The sequence below is a fragment of the Amphibalanus amphitrite genome, unplaced genomic scaffold (genome assembly GCF_019059575.1).
Source record: "Amphibalanus amphitrite isolate SeventyFive unplaced genomic scaffold, NRLGWU_Aamphi_draft 001012F_arrow, whole genome shotgun sequence".
NCBI lineage: Eukaryota > Metazoa > Arthropoda > Thecostraca > Balanomorpha > Balanidae > Amphibalanus > Amphibalanus amphitrite.
In genome coordinates this window covers 79573-94310 of record NW_024882506.1, presented here as the reverse complement: position 1 = coordinate 94310, position 14738 = coordinate 79573, and the positions used below count along the sequence as shown (strand labels likewise).

Sequence of the window (14738 nt, the reverse complement as noted above, 5' to 3'; positions counted from 1 at the left end):
TCAAAATTCAGTGTGACACATGTCTTGTATTAGATCGTTCGAAGTCGTTTACATCACAATCGCTCGTTTGTCAAAGTATTACATCAGCGGCGAACATGTCACATTACAGTGAGACATTTCAGTCAGTTGAGTAGCGTTTTGAAGTCGTTTTCGATGGCGTGCCAGGGGTCGTAGCTGAGCAGCACGTCTGTGCTGTCGATGTCCTCGGCGGCCTGTCGGTGGGAGCAGACGGGCGGCGGGGCCGCCGCCACGGGGCTGGAGGTGCGCGGCCCGTCCTCCGCCCCGGACTCGGACCGCGGCGTGTCGGCGTGCCTCGGCGGCGGGCTGACCAGCGGCCGGTACGGCCGGTCCTCGCTGTGCAGCTCCAGCAGCTGCGGACTGGCCCACGAGCGGCCCGAGCTGGGCACCGAGTCGCCGCCGCTCGGCAGCGGCAGCTGGGTGACGGGTGTCGGACTGCGCGGCCGCTCCCAGCCGCGTCCCGGGCTGGACTGCTCGGCGGCGAACCGCCGGATACGGGCACTGAGCTCGCTGTCGGAACACTGCCGCAGGGTGCAGGGGCGCACACCGTCGCCGTGCGAGAGGCCGCCGTCGCTGCGTGTCGTGCCCCCGCCGCCGGTCGGTGCCTGGTCCGTGTACCGCCAGCTGTCTCCGCCCAGGTACCGCCGGGTCGGAGACCTGACCTCTCCGCCCGCCCGTTTGGAGGGCAGCTCCGGCCGAGGGCTGGACGCGTCTCCGAGCTCCATTCGCTGAGTGATGCGATCGTTCAGCTCGGCTCGGCGGAAAAACTCGGACATTTGTCTGAGGAGTCGGTTTGACTCGGTCAGGGTGTCCAGGATGCATCGGGACGTGTCTCGAGGTCGCGGTGAAGGAGACATAGACCTGACGACGGCTGGGGGAGGCGGCAGGCGCCGCGGGGACAGCACGGATAGCTCCGTTTGGGCAGCTGCATCGGTGGCGGTAGGTGGCTCAGTTTGAACTGCAGGCTTTGTGAGGACCTGTCCCTCTCCGCATCCATTGTTCCTCTCATTCATTCCGGAAGCCAGTCGAGGACTGGTCTGACACGACCTGTTCCTATTCCTGCTGAGGTTTTCCTTCTGCTTCTCAGAGCCGCCACCGCCGGTTGCCGGTCGCGGGCCGAACATCTCCTCCAGTACCCTGCGCACCAGCTCGGCTGTGGCTGCGTCCCCCGCCGCCGTCCGTCTCACAGACTCCAGAGAACTGGCGCTAGAGGAGGTCCCTCTGCGCTCCGACCGGCGCCGCTGCCGCCGCCGCCGCCGTGACGGTGAGCGCGCCCGGTGCACCTGCCGCAGCTCAGCGCCGTCCAACACAAACTCGTCCGTGGAGCCCTCGACCGGGTCTTCAGGGTGATCGTCCTGCCGCCGACCGGGCGAGGTGCGGTTCGGGTTGGCTGTGACGTTGATGCGGATTTTGCGGCGCACCGGCGGCGGAAGGACCTCGATCACCCGAGGTGGAGGCTCCTGCTGTCGGCAGCACTTCTCGACGATCTCGGGTAGTTTGGAGAGCAGCCACTGATTGTAGTCGGTGTTGTCGCCGTCTGGCAGGTCGATTTTCAGCGCTTCCGACACCTGATGATCGCGCTCGTCTCCGTGCGACGGTGGGCGCGGAACGCCGGGAGCAGGACCGACGGTCAGACTGCGGCCGGGCAGGATGAACCCACCGCCATTCTGCGACAGCGAGCTGGCCTCAGCCGGTCGCCGGCCGCGCCGCCGCGGCCGCTTGTTCGAATCCAGCCCGGCGCCCTGGGTCTTCACGGGCGCGGGGATGGACTGCGGGAGAGGGCCGGTCATCTCGAGGGTTCGCACGGCGTAGTCGCGCCGGTAGGTAGTCAGGTAGGCCTCGAAATCCGAGAGGGCCTCCGTCATACGCTGCTGCTCGCTGGGGTAGATGGCGGAAGGTCGGACGACATCGCTGAGGAGGGCCAGATCGGCGGCGCAGTTCTGCTACGCACTGGGTGGCGTGATCGTTAGCTCAATTGAATGATGGATAGGTCTGGAGCGTCCTAGCTCAAGGTTAGACCATTGGAGGTAATTTTTGGAGATGTACTATGGTGCGCTAGAGTCGCTCTTGGCAATGTGGGCAGCACCCAAACCATTGCAGTAGCAAAGAGTCGTGCTCAATGTGTTGTTCGTGCTGTTCGTCCGCGGACTTCGCTCATTGCTTGCGCACTGCGGCGCGAAGCCGCTTTTGCTGCGGCTATTTCTGTCGCGTCACGTGACTGGCTGTCTGGCGCTCCGCCAGCCGTGGTTTCTGCAGTACGCTGGCGGCGATCGATTTTCTAATCAGTGGTGCTCAGCCGGCTTCCCGACGGCGCTCTCGACGAATGGGCGCCGCCGTCGCAGCCGCGCCACCCTCGTCTTAGCGTGACGTACACAGACACGTCGTCCGTCTCACGTGAGGTAGCTCCGCCCTCACCACGCGACCCCACGCGACCGCTGACGGCAGAACTTGGCTTCACGCGAAATGCTGCAGCGATTCCCAGAAACGACGCAGAACTTCCTGACATGCTTCAGTCATAGACACACACAATCATTTCAGTTCCCGATTAATCGATGCATGAAAAGGTTACCTGTTTTGCAACATTTTTGCATGAGCTGCTGGTCTGGTTTTCAGCTCAGTGAAATTGCATTTTGCAGGGAAGCCCTGCTCCGATTATTGGAGCTTAATCTTTTTCCTATTCATTCACGTGTTGCGTCTCACGCGTGGTGCGCGGTCGGACGTCCTGCGTCGGACTGCTCTTGCAGTCTCCGCTGTATGTGACACTTACGGTTGAGCTGCTAAGTGCAGCCTGGGCTGACCCCCTGCAGCCGAGCGCTGCCGTCTATTGTTGGTGTGTCTGTGAAGCCCTGCACGATCAGCTCTGACCCTGACACACCGTGACCTTGGGGAGGCCCCTTCAGGGCTGACCGTGAGGCTCTGGTCTGGTACGGCTCTGGGCCGAGACGTAGACATGACTGCTTCGTAAAAGCTAACAAGATTCATCGCAACTGATTTGTTCGCTTGTTATTTGTGACGCGTGCCTATGCCTTATCGTGGTTTTGAAATACTTTCGAATCATTTCACATTTCTTGCTTCTACCACAGCACCTGCACTCATTATCGATTTCTGTGGATTCCAATCATGTGTCCAGCCTCCTTTAGGCTTATATGGTATTTATATATTAGATCTCTTAATCTACCATATTCTCGCATATTCTCTCTCATGATACAACGCTTTGCGATATTGAGATATCCCGCTGACGCGTATTATCACCGAAGGCGACCTTGTCACTCGTGTATCGCGCTGTCGGCTCCAGTGACCTTCCAGTGTCTGCAGTTCCGCGGACGAGGTGGCAGCTCAATTTCCGGCTCTGGAGAGGGCTGGTGCGGCGCCGCGACCGCTCGGCTGCCGGCGAAGGCCTCTGCGTGAGAGCCACTCAGATGAACGGGCTGAACGGCACCGGAGCGAGCAATCTCACTGTGAGAACTGACCCGGACTCACTACTGAGTAGCCGGGTCAGGCTGACCGGAATGTGGGTTCGGCTTTTCCGCGGCTGCCGACTTTTTAAGTTTAGGTGTTGGGAGGATTGGCAAAGGGGGATGGTATGTGTGTTATCTACTATCCTGGGCTGGTTTCTAGCAGTATATTACTGACAATGTGTACTTTTCACGATAATGAATTACACGTATCAGTGGCCTGACAAACTGTTGCTGTGTTAACACGGCGAAGACAATCGTATTTGCATTGTACGCCGATTGAGCGTGTGGAGTGGCTAACCGTTTAACGTCTGAGTGCCCACTCACGGTGAAACAATAAACCCGCTGCTGATAGCTACACGAAGACAATCCTAGCCGTCTTATCGGCATCCTATGTTTACACAGCAACGGATAGTGGGCGGTTGTTCTACGGTTGGGTTGTCTGATCATCGGAAATGCCTTTATGGCCAATAACCATGTGGTGATGGGTTCTGAGGATATCGAGAGCGTGATGGTTAGGCATTATACAATATACAATGAGCTCAGCCTACCGAAGAATGTCGGACAGTGACAACCCACGGCTTCCACCGGAGGTGTGGTCATTATTCGTATAAGTCAACGGAAACAACGGGCGAATTGAATAGGGGTTGATATAAACAAAATCAAGTTATATGTTAATCACAGTTTTCTACAGGATGTTCGTGTGTGAAGCATGTGACGGTGAGCTGGAAAGTGGGCATCCCGTTGTGATCCTGGATTGGCCCCCGGTTCACCCGGATAAAACACCGATCGTGTCTGTTGTCGGACCGCTCACCTGAGCCTCATTATCCGGTCCGTCCGGTACCAGCGGTGACATCACACGTGTGACGTCACTCATCGTCCGATGGATGGTGCCGTGCACGGTGGGCAAGGTCGTCTGCGTGCCGGCCCGGCCGGCCGGTCGGCGTTTTCTGGGTCGCGCGGCCGGGTCGGCCGGTGGGTACTTCATGTGCCGCATGCAGGTTTTAGGTCGAGCAGGCTATATTGCTCTCAGTCGAGTGGGCTCGAGCAGGGGACTGGGTGCTCACTGCTTGTTTTGAGTGGTACGTGATCAGTAATACATTCCACATGTCAGGTAATTGATTTTTGAATAACCTTGACCTTGCGTCATGACAACAGTAGCCCATATGGCTCGATCACCTCGAACAGATTTTGACCGGTCAGTCTTTAAATCCAACAAATACGGACCTGTCAAATCCACCAGATAGATCACCGGTCGGGTGGCTCTGGAAACCAAAGACGTGGACCATCGTCATCCTCACGCCACGCCACGCGACCGGGGTCATCTGACAGAACAAATCCAGTCCCGTGAGAGGCCATCTCGGGGAGGCAGACCTCGCGAGTCAACTGGTGCTGAGGCCGGTACGGGAGGAGGCGACCTGTCGGGTGTCACTCATGGGACTGAGTGTTGGAGACAAGGCCCTTACATTGAAATAGTGAGATGACTGAGGATAGGAACAGATGATTACTCCTGCCACACAGTTCTCCAGACCGATATATTGAGACGCTTGTCCCTGGTATTTTAATCTTGTTCTCACTGTGTTCCTAGACCTCATAGGAATGTCTGTCATTTTGATCCTGTTCTCATTCTTTTCCTCAGGCTTGTCAACTCATCTCACGTGGATTCACGACCCAGCCTTCTCCCACCGTCGAGCAGACGGTTATGGAACGGCATGCGGCCGTCGGTCCTACGTCCTCCGTCCTAAATCTGAACTCCACATCCGCCCAACGTCAAGATTGGTGGTGAGTATCGACCTCTTTATCCCTTCTTCGCCGCCCTCCGAGCCAAAGATCACACCGCAGCTTTCCTTTAGTCCGTCATCAGGCCCTATGCCCACGCGTGTATATGATATCGCTATCAGTAGGTACGTGTATTTATTTTTATACCGAATATCCATTCATTCACATTTGTGGCTGGGTGACTTCTGAAAGGTCTGATCAAAGGACATTCGGTCCATCAGAACTGCACGGCAACTACCAGCTTTAGTTCATGACCATGACGCAACTATCAGCTCGGGAACCACTGAATATGGATTGCCACGGCGAACGTGACTCTCACACGGTCCTCTTCATTTATTCACGGTCACGAGGCAGGACCTGCTCCTTCCTGTTTCCTGTGACAGGGAGCAGTAAACACGTGGTGAAGTGGAGTACTACGTTTACTACGGAATGCTATCTGGGGCAGTGAAAGTCTTCCTGAGTGCGGTAGCTCGTGTGAATGGCTGAAAGCGCCTGATCGACGCAGCACCGTATCTGCGCTGACTCTCACCGTACTACGGATTTATCTCACCGTATCTTATCGTATCTCAGCTCTATTTATCTCACCGTCCATACATCTGCGGAAGGATTTTGCGAATATGATCTTAGATTTTACCACAATTCATTAAACGGCTATCGTCCGTTTAATATCCACATAGAAGTAGAAATGGTGCGTCTGACTTAGAACTCAAATCAAGGCATGACTCGTCACTTCTTCAGTCCATTGCGCTCGCCAAATTTCGAGCAGTTGTCTTTTGATCTGAACTACGAGATGATCTCTGGTGCCGCGCTGTCCGCCAAGTACCCGGCTCGGGGGCTGCGGGTATGTGCGACTGACATTCCTGGCTCGTCTCCAGTCGCGGCCCGTGCCTGGACTGGGGATGGCTCCCAGCTCTGTGGCAGCCGCCCGAGACGGGACGACCGGGGGCGGTGCCGCCTGCATGCCAGGACGTCCCGCCCGGCACTCCCCTACCCTGCCCCCGGCACGCGCCGCTCCGACCTTGTAATTCTACACCGTCCTTCGTACTAGGACCAGCCAAGGTGGCTGGTGGTTTTGGTAATTAATTAGTATAATGATTTGTATGCATGCATGGCCCATTACGAACTGGTTATTACTTATTGTTGAGCTCGTGCGTATTTCGTTGAAGGGAAGATAATCATGTGTTTTTCCACTCAGCACTAGAATTGTGGACTGTGGAGCTCAGACTTAGTGCAAATGAAATTACTTAGTTGACTACGCTGACTATTCTCGTGCGGTTTGAGGTCATCATCGCAGCGGATCATCGACGTCGACGTCACGCCGTGTCGTGCGTGTGACGCCGCGTTACGCTCAGGGGCGGATCCAAGGGGGGGTCACATGGGTCATGCCCCCCCCCTTGAGGCCCGGGGGCCCAAAGACCTGCCAGGGGCACCACCGGCCTATCAGGGGTATCACAGTCCTGACAGGGGCACCACAGGACCGCCAGGGGCACCACAGGCCTAGCAGTGACACTACGGGTCTGGTGCCCCTGGGCCCTGACAGGACTGTAACGCCCCTGACAAGCCTGAAGTGTCCCCGGCAGGCCTGAGGCGCCCCTACAAGGCCGGTGGTGCCCCTGGCAGGCCTGTGGTGTCCATGGCAGGCCTGTGGTGCCCTTGCTAGGCCTCTGGTGCCCCTGACAGGCTTGTAATGCCCCTGGAAGGACTGTGGTGCCCCTGGGCCCTGACAAGCCTGAGGTGCCCCTGACAGGCCCGTGGTGCCCTTGTTAGGCCTGTGGTGCCCCTGACAGGCCTCTGGTGCCCTTGCTAGGCCGCTGGTGCCCCTGGCAGGCCTCTGGTGCCCCTGCGCCCGGAGAGGACTGGTGCCCCTGAAAAGTCTGAAGTGCCCCTCGGCAGGCCCGTGGTGCCCCTGACAGGCCCAAGGTGCCCCTGCAAGGCCGGTGGTGCCCCTGGCAGGCCTGTGGTGTCCATGGCAGGCCTGTGGTGCCCTTGCTAGGCCTCTGGTGCCCCTGACAGGCTTGTAATGCCCCTGGAAGGACTGTGGTGCCCCTGGGCCCTGACAAGCCTGAGGTGCCCCTGACAGGCCAGTGGTGCCCTTGCTAGGCCTGTGGTGCCCCTGGCAGGCCTCTGGTGCCCCTGACAGGCTTGCGGTGCCCTTGGAAGGACTGGTGTCCCTGGGCCCTGACAAGCCTGAGGTGCCCCTGACAGGCCCGTGGTGCCCTTGTTAGGCCTGTGGTGCCCCTGGCAGGCCTCTGGTGCCCTTGCTAGGCCGCTGGTGCCCCTGGCAGGCCTCTGGTGCCCCTGCGCCCGGAGAGGACTGGTGCCCCTGAAAAGTCTGAAGTGCCCCTCGGCAGGCCCGTGGTGCCCCTGACAGGCCCAAGGTGCCCCTGCAAGGCCGGTGGTGCCCCTGGCAGCCCTCTGGTGCCCCTGGCAGGTCTGTGGTGCCCCTGGCAGGTCTGTGGCGCCCCTGGCAGACCTGTGTTGACTGGTGCCCCTGCTAGGTCGCTGGTGCCCCTCACAGACCTGTGGTGCCCTGGGCCTTGACAAGCCTGAGATGCCTGGCTATGACAGGCTCGTGGTGCCCCTGATAGACCAGTGGTGCCCCTGCTAGGCCGCTGGTGCCCCTCACAGGCCTGCGGTGCCCCTGGAAGGACTGTGGTGCCCCTGCCCCTAGGGGTGCTCATGGGCCCAACAGGCCCGTTGTGCCCCTGACAGGCCTGTAGTGTCCTTGCTAGGCCTGTGGTGCCCCTGCTTCCTGGCGGGCCTGTGGCGCCTCTACAAGGCCGTAGGTGCCCCTGACAGGTTTGTGGTGTCCCTGGAAGGACTTTGGTGCGCCTGACAAGCCTGAAGTGTCAAGGACAGACCCTTTAGACGCCAGTGTCAAGTTCGTCGGACTGACAACGATTTGCTTACCTGATAACGTTCCTGGTAAGTACTCACTACTCAGCGTCCACAACATATACATATACACATAGCACATTCATATATACTTGCTTACAATTGGTAAATGTGGTTGTGGCTAAGAGTTAAGATACTGACTAAAAATAAAAAATAAAAATAAAAAAAAACTGAAAATAGGGGCACCACCAAAATGAAGTGGACGAAATCCGTTGAGTTTTTAATCTTGGGTATAGGTAGGGGCACCACTTCGATTCATGACCCTCCCCTTGGAGTTTTCCTGGATCCGCCCCTGGTTACGCTCCACTAACGCTGTGACGTGGAGGGTGCATCGGTTCGAGTGACGTCGTACCAGTCCGAAGCAGATAACTGATCGGAATCAGCCGGCATGCGTGTGTAATATTACTGGATGAAAACTATGTAAACACACGCCTACCGCTCTGTGGATTGATGTCAGATCATTTCGCAGCACCGTCTCACCATGTCTGACGGGGCGTCGCCCACAGGACTCCCACGCAGTTGCGCGGGACCTCCGGAAGTCAGCCTCCGCCCTCTGACGAGTTCCATGATATCAGTGTGTGAGTCATTTTATGGTACGCGGTAACATGTCCGTCTGCCGACTGGATTGGTGCAGCACAAGTGGCGTGACTTGAGCAAATTTGGCACTTGACTTTGGAGGAGGGGGGGGGGGGGGCGGCAGATATGACGCTGGCGTGGCGTGATATCAGGGACCCAATGCCAGACTGCTGCATCAACACACGCCTCAGAGCACATTACGACATGGACTTGTTGAACCTCCGGTCTGACTTCACTTGGGTCCAGGAACTCAGCTTTGGCCGTGCCTTCCGCCGCTCCGGGTAGACCAGCTTCAAACCGGGAATGCGGAACGTCCTGAAGGCCGACGGCTCGAATAGCATATGCAATACGAATGATTGTGCATTTGGAGTGTTTGTGAACTCACTCACCGACAAGCTTCCTCCTCTTACCCTGACTCACATACCTTCTAGGCACGGTCTTTGCTGATTCGCTTACTATGGTTTTTGTCCTGATACACCCACTACAGTTTTTGCCCTGATACATGGATGTTTTTTACCCGGATACGCTTACTATGGTATGTGATGCGTAGCCACCACTACAGTACCAATGACTGAGCCCGCAGTGACTAACCGACAACCGTCCTATCTGCTTATGCTGCAGCACGTTCTGTTGCGCCTCCCCGCCTGAGACCGTTCCCTCCGACCCCAGTGCCATCCGTCCCGAGACGGAGGGTCCTGCGCACCCCTCCCCTCCGTCTGTCTGTCTGTGTGTCTGTGTGTGCCCGCCAGCGGCCCATTATCCCCTCTGGTCCAGGGCCGCCTCCCTCTGTTGTCGCCGCCGAGACGTCCCATTCATCGCCGCCGCGGGGGCGCGTCTCTGACGTCACGGCGAGCCGCGCGCTGATTGGCCGTCGGCGGGTGGGACCACGCGCCCGTGGGGTCACCGCTCCGAACGATGGGATATAGGCGGCACCGGCCGGCGGCCCGGCCCATTCGGCACAGATAGCCGCGTGCGCCCGCACCACTCAGCGGAAACCACTAGCCATGAAGCAGTCGGGAGTCTGGGCGGTAGTGGTGGCGGCGGCGGTACTGGCCGTCCCGGCGGCAGCCAACAATTTCCTGGCCGTCGACTACCTCGGCGATGGCGAGCGGGAGACGAGGATCCACTTCGACCGAGTGCACGCCAAGGAAACGGCCATGGAAACCGTCGACGGCAACGTTACGTGAGTCTTGATGGAGGAGGAAACGGAACCCCAGCCAGAGCTTTGACGTGGATAACTCAATTTGCATTCTGAATTTGCTAAGAATTCTCACTTTCTGAACATAAGTAAAGTATTCAGGGTTTAAGTTTTAATTTTCGTTTCTCAAAGATATAGGCAAGCGTTGCAATGTGCCAAGTCCTTAAGTATATTGTAGTTCATCGTGAATGGTCGTTGAATGCAAATCACATTTTGAATAAGCTTTACCTGTTTTTACTATTTCAAATTGCTAATCAGTGTGCACTTCTCGCCTATGTCCGATCCTGTTCAGTTTGCTCCATTTCAATTTTCAAATTGTTTGTCCGACACTGCTCAGATTTCCCTCGTTGTCCCTCGTTACCGCAGTCCCTCATTACCTGGCTCCCTGGGACGGTAATTTCCCGGTGCGTCCGTCTGGCCCGGCCCGTAGGCCCCGCCCACTGGCATCGTACCACCGTGGCGCGGCGGGAAAGCCGGTCTCTCCTCCCTCTATCCCTCCCCTCCCCGCTCGCACACCTGTCTGGCTAAAGACCGGTACAGCTGGTCCGGCTAGACAGGTGGCGCCACGTGGAGTCCGGCTCGTGGTGGAAGAAAGGCTAAAGGCACGAGTGAGCCAACGGCCACCCTCGTTTACCTGTTCTGGAAGTGATAAGAGCATGTGTTACGCGGCATTGTCTGTGCTATGTGCAAACAGTCGCATTCCATCCCTCCAGAACCCATTGTTTCCTCGGAATTTGGCGGTTGACGCCCCATGCATACTGATGAGCTGCTGATTCCCGGACCTCCCCGGATCGGACCGGCCTCGCCGGGGGCGCTGTCTGTCCTTCCAACCCGTCCGGCGCCGCCCCTGCTGCTGCACCGGCCCGCCGTGTGACCCCACCGCCCCGGTCTGTTGCAGCCGCGGCCTGCACCTGTGGCAGGTGACCGATGGACGGCACTTCATCCAGTCCATCTTCACGGCCCAGGGCGAGCTCAAGGACTGCGAGTACATCCGCAGGAAGGACGTCATCGGCTCCTTCCTCGAGTCGTTCGACAGTGACGTGGAGCGGGCGCGCCTGCTGGCCGCCGACCAGGAATCCGACGACCAGGACGAGCAGCTGGACGCGCAGAACCGCATGACGAACGCGACGTTCACGCTGCTGGAGTCTGTGCCCGAGGAGCTGGCCGGCTACCTCGACTACAAGCAGATGAGGCGCATCTGCAAGGAGCAGCACAAGATGATCCGCAAGGTGGCCCACAAGAAGCACCACGGCAACGCGAAGGAGAAGGCGGACGCTGAAGCCTATATCACCAGGTAGGCTGAGTTGACTGTGTGTCGTAGTGGGTTTCGGAATCGTGATTAACTCTGGTAATGGGGTATTATGTAACTCGTGGTTCAGTATTGAAGTAGTAGTTATCAGCCTGCCTTGGTCACTTCATGTACATCACGGGTCTTGCCTCATGATCAGCCCGCTTTGAGTTCCTTCACCACTCTTACGCCTTTTCTATCTGTGATCAATGTGTTTGTGTTGCCCGCTGTTCCATCCCGCTGCCGGTCTGACGCTGGCGGGTGACACTTCAGTGCCACTCGCCGGGTCTCTGGTAGCGGGGCGGGACGGCCACCGTGCCAGCCATGAGCCACGCCTATCGCCCTAGCCACGCTCACCGCCCTAGCCATGCCCACCGTCCCAGCCTTGCACGCTGATTCCCTCTCCCCTCCCTGGGAAGTGCTTGTCTGCCAGCCAAACGTAAGTTTTCCGGTCGGAAACCGATCCACTGCATGCCAGCCGGCACTGTCGGCGTCGCTTTGGGTGCTAACTGTGTTTTCTTCACCGTTGAGCCAACTGAGTCGCCGTACGGTTCTACCGTTATTGGTAGAGAGCGGCAACTTTGTTGTTGAGATAGTTGTCGGGGCTTTAGTGCACGCAATATTTTGGAGAGTGGTTGTAACTCCGGGAAGTGTGGAGTGTTTTGAGGGTTGAATGTTGGTCCGCAACCGTATTTAGAGGTCCAATTTCGGTTCGGTACTAGTAAACTTTTCATATAAAAGATAATAAGCCCGTTGTTTGTCGGGTGTTCAATCCACAAAAACTTTGGAATTAAATCCTGGTTGCAGCATTAATCGGAAGTAGCATCAAGCATGGCTTGTACAGTATGTTGTGAGGGCAACATTGGACCTTCTATTTGGCGTCTTTCGCACGGAACGCCAGTTATTTGGCCTGCAGTCTCGGTTTGGGGGCCACTGGTTTGTCGTGGTCTCCTACCGGTGGCAGGCGATCTTCATTTGATCACCACTGGTCTATCGTGGCCTGTGGTCCCGGTCGGGGCCTGGGCAGTGGGTTCCACTGTTTTATTCCTCCGGTCTCGGTCTGGGGACCACCGGTCTGTCGTGGTCTCCGACCGGTAACCGGCAGTCTCGGTCTAGGGGCGGTAGCTCGTCCCCTCCCTGTTTCGGTCTGGGGACCACTAGTCTGTCGTGGTCCCCGGCCGTTACCTGAGGGTCGGACGGAGTCTGATCAGCGCGGGAAGGCTCCGCAGTCCGCTGAGCGGCCGGCCGGTCGTTGCAGGACGAAGCGGGACCTGCAGCTCATCTACCCGGGCACCAAGTGGTGCGGCGACGGCACACTGGCGCAGAGCCGCTCTATGATGGGCGGCCTGCACACGGTCGACCGCTGCTGCCGCTCACACGACTACTGTCCGTACGCGATCCCGGGCCTCAGCGAGAAGTACGGACTGTTCAACTTCCGACTGTTCACCATGTCTCACTGCATCTGCGACCGGAGGTAGGGAGCAGCGGACGCCGCGGGAGGCTGGCTCACGACGCGACGGTAGGTGGAGTACCACGCAGGGCAGACAGGCACCCCCGGGATATCCTCCCCTCCTCTCCCTCGCCGCCTGCTGAGCAGCTCTGTTCCGCCGCCGGCGCTCCTAACCCGTTCCTCCGCTCGGCTGGCTGTCCCCGGTGAGTACCCACACTGTACCGTGGCACTCCCTGGCCGCAGGCACCGGCGCGATCTGCTGGATGTGTTCCGCGTGCCCGGCACCAAGTGGTGCGGCAAGGGCTACACGGCCACCACGTACAGCACGCTGGGCGGCTACGCCGGCGCCGACCGCTGCTGCCGGCACCACGACAAAAAGTGTCCCTACTGGATCGGATCGCTCGAGGAGAAGTATGGCCTCTTCAACTGGGGCATCTCCACGCTCAACCACTGCGCGTGCGACGAAAGGTGAGAGGACGGCAGGCACATCCAAAACTCCGCGATGGAGTTATGGAGACGCTAGTTGGAGCTGGTAAGGCTAGCAGGCCTTGCTCTGAACGCTGGTCAGTGTTATGTGCTTTACTGGTAGGGTTTTTACTGCGGGGAACGTGTTAACGCTGAACCTTTGAACCACAATATTTGCATTGCTGCCCAGTCTGGCGCAGCTCCCGCCGGGTAGTAACTCGGGCCTCAGACGCCGGGCGGCAACCGGTCGTGTCTGGTACAGTACAGAGCCGGCCGGTGTCTGTTTACAAGGCGCCTGTGGTCCCTAGGTGCCCCCAAATCGGAGGAATCTGTGACGACTGGCGGTGACGGACGCCAGACCGCGCCCGGGGCCGTCCCAGGGCACATTCCTGACATGGTAGCCACCTCTGGGACAAGGTCCGCCCACCCAGTGATGTTGAAAGTCTAAGGGTTGTTGCTAGGCGGGTCCCCTTACTACGCATTCTTGTAGCTCACAAATAACTTTGACATAAACGTTCTACGATAGACTTTGAAGCCACTCGCAACACCAGCTTAGAACACTCCCTCGCATGTTATTTGTCAGCATATTGTTTCACCACTGATGATGCTGACCAATTGTCCTTTCTGCCGCAGGTTCCACACATGCCTGAAGATGACTGGCTCCGGTGCGGCCAACATGGTCGGCAAGATCTTCTTCAACATCGTGCGCACCAAGTGTTTCGTGCTGAAGAAGCGGACCGAGTGCGTCAAGAGTAGCTGGTGGGGCAACGAGTGCGAGGAGAAGCGGATCGTCAAGCGGGCGGCGCTGAAGGAGGCGCTGCCGTACTGAGCGCGGCGCGCTGGAGGACTGGAGGACGGGGAGGATGTCTCCACGGAGGACCGGCGGTCACTAGTCAGACCGCTGACCGCCGGCGGCACCGACAACCCGGCCCGGGGACGACTGAACGATCCGGCACGGTGGCTGCCCAAGACGCCCGCCAGGCTCCCTCCCCCATTAGCGGCCCGGTAACATGTACCATCTGACAACAAATGTCCGTGTCCATTTGTTGAAATGTCGATTCAAGTCTGTAATAGCGCAGGCCGAAGCCATGACATGCAATACTGTGATACTCACGGCGCGGCTGCTGCCCGTTTTCTGAGGCACGCCATGCTGCATGACACTCGTGTAAACCCCCTAGATGACATTTTGTGTAGACCAGTGTACAGTGACCTATCGCTCGATATGCGGCCCGCGACAAATGCTCAGGAGTGTGTGTAGGTCTTCCGGATGGCCCGGAACCGCGGGAGATGGTGTGTAGATTGATTGCTAATGTCAGCCTACTGTATCACTTGTCATACTCATTACTATGCTCATCTAAACATCAAAGGCGCTCGCGTTATTTTCGTAGAAAATAGGAAATATAAGCGATACCATTTACGATGAGTTTACGAGACGTGTGTGCGTGTCTGTGGACAGAAAGGAGGGCCGAGAGGGCTACTCGGTACCATTCGCAATTCCAAGTCTGTCTGTACCGGGTTCACTCACTACGGGGTCAATCACGTGTCGCGCCCATCCGTTACAATAATTACACCGGTTTCACAGCCCCATCATTAGCCCCCGAGCGGATGTGTCGC

At 57.9% G+C, this 14738-nt stretch overlaps 2 protein-coding genes across 3 annotated transcripts; one reads left to right on the top strand and one right to left on the bottom strand.

Annotated features, from left to right (window-relative positions):
* Positions 1-122: 122 nt before the first annotated feature.
* LOC122369158 (serine/arginine repetitive matrix protein 1-like) lies at positions 123-1883 on the bottom strand. Its single transcript, XM_043343656.1, has one exon. It carries the CDS (start codon positions 1881-1883, stop codon positions 123-125), a length of 1761 nt encoding a protein of 586 aa, XP_043199591.1.
* Positions 1884-8767: 6884 nt separating this feature from the next.
* Positions 8768-14541, top strand: LOC122369155. 2 transcript variants are annotated; one of them, XM_043343652.1, is made up of 4 exons: positions 8768-9906; positions 10820-11215; positions 12903-13127; positions 13758-14541. In XM_043343652.1, the coding sequence occupies exons 1-4, from the start codon at positions 9728-9730 to the stop codon at positions 13951-13953; spliced, it is 996 nt and encodes a 331-aa protein (XP_043199587.1). In that variant the 5' UTR covers positions 8768-9727; the 3' UTR covers positions 13954-14541. The 2 variants fall into 2 exon arrangements, with proteins under 2 accessions (XP_043199587.1, XP_043199588.1); XM_043343653.1 differs by lacking the exon at positions 12903-13127 and adding an exon at positions 12468-12683 and having other exon boundaries at positions 9244-9906.
* Positions 14542-14738: the final 197 nt, after the last annotated feature.

Coding starts and splice junctions, on each gene's coding strand:
- LOC122369158 (XM_043343656.1), bottom strand. CDS start 1,883: ATGACGGAGGCCCTCTCGGATTTCGAGGCCTACCTGACTACCTACCGG.
- LOC122369155 (XM_043343652.1), top strand. CDS start 9,728: ATGAAGCAGTCGGGAGTCTGGGCGGTAGTGGTGGCGGCGGCGGTACTG. Junction 9,907..10,819: donor ACCGTCGACGGCAACGTTAC/GTGAGTCTTGAT, acceptor GGTCTGTTGCAG/CCGCGGCCTGCACCTGTGGC. Junction 11,216..12,902: donor GCTGAAGCCTATATCACCAG/GTAGGCTGAGTT, acceptor CCCTGGCCGCAG/GCACCGGCGCGATCTGCTGG.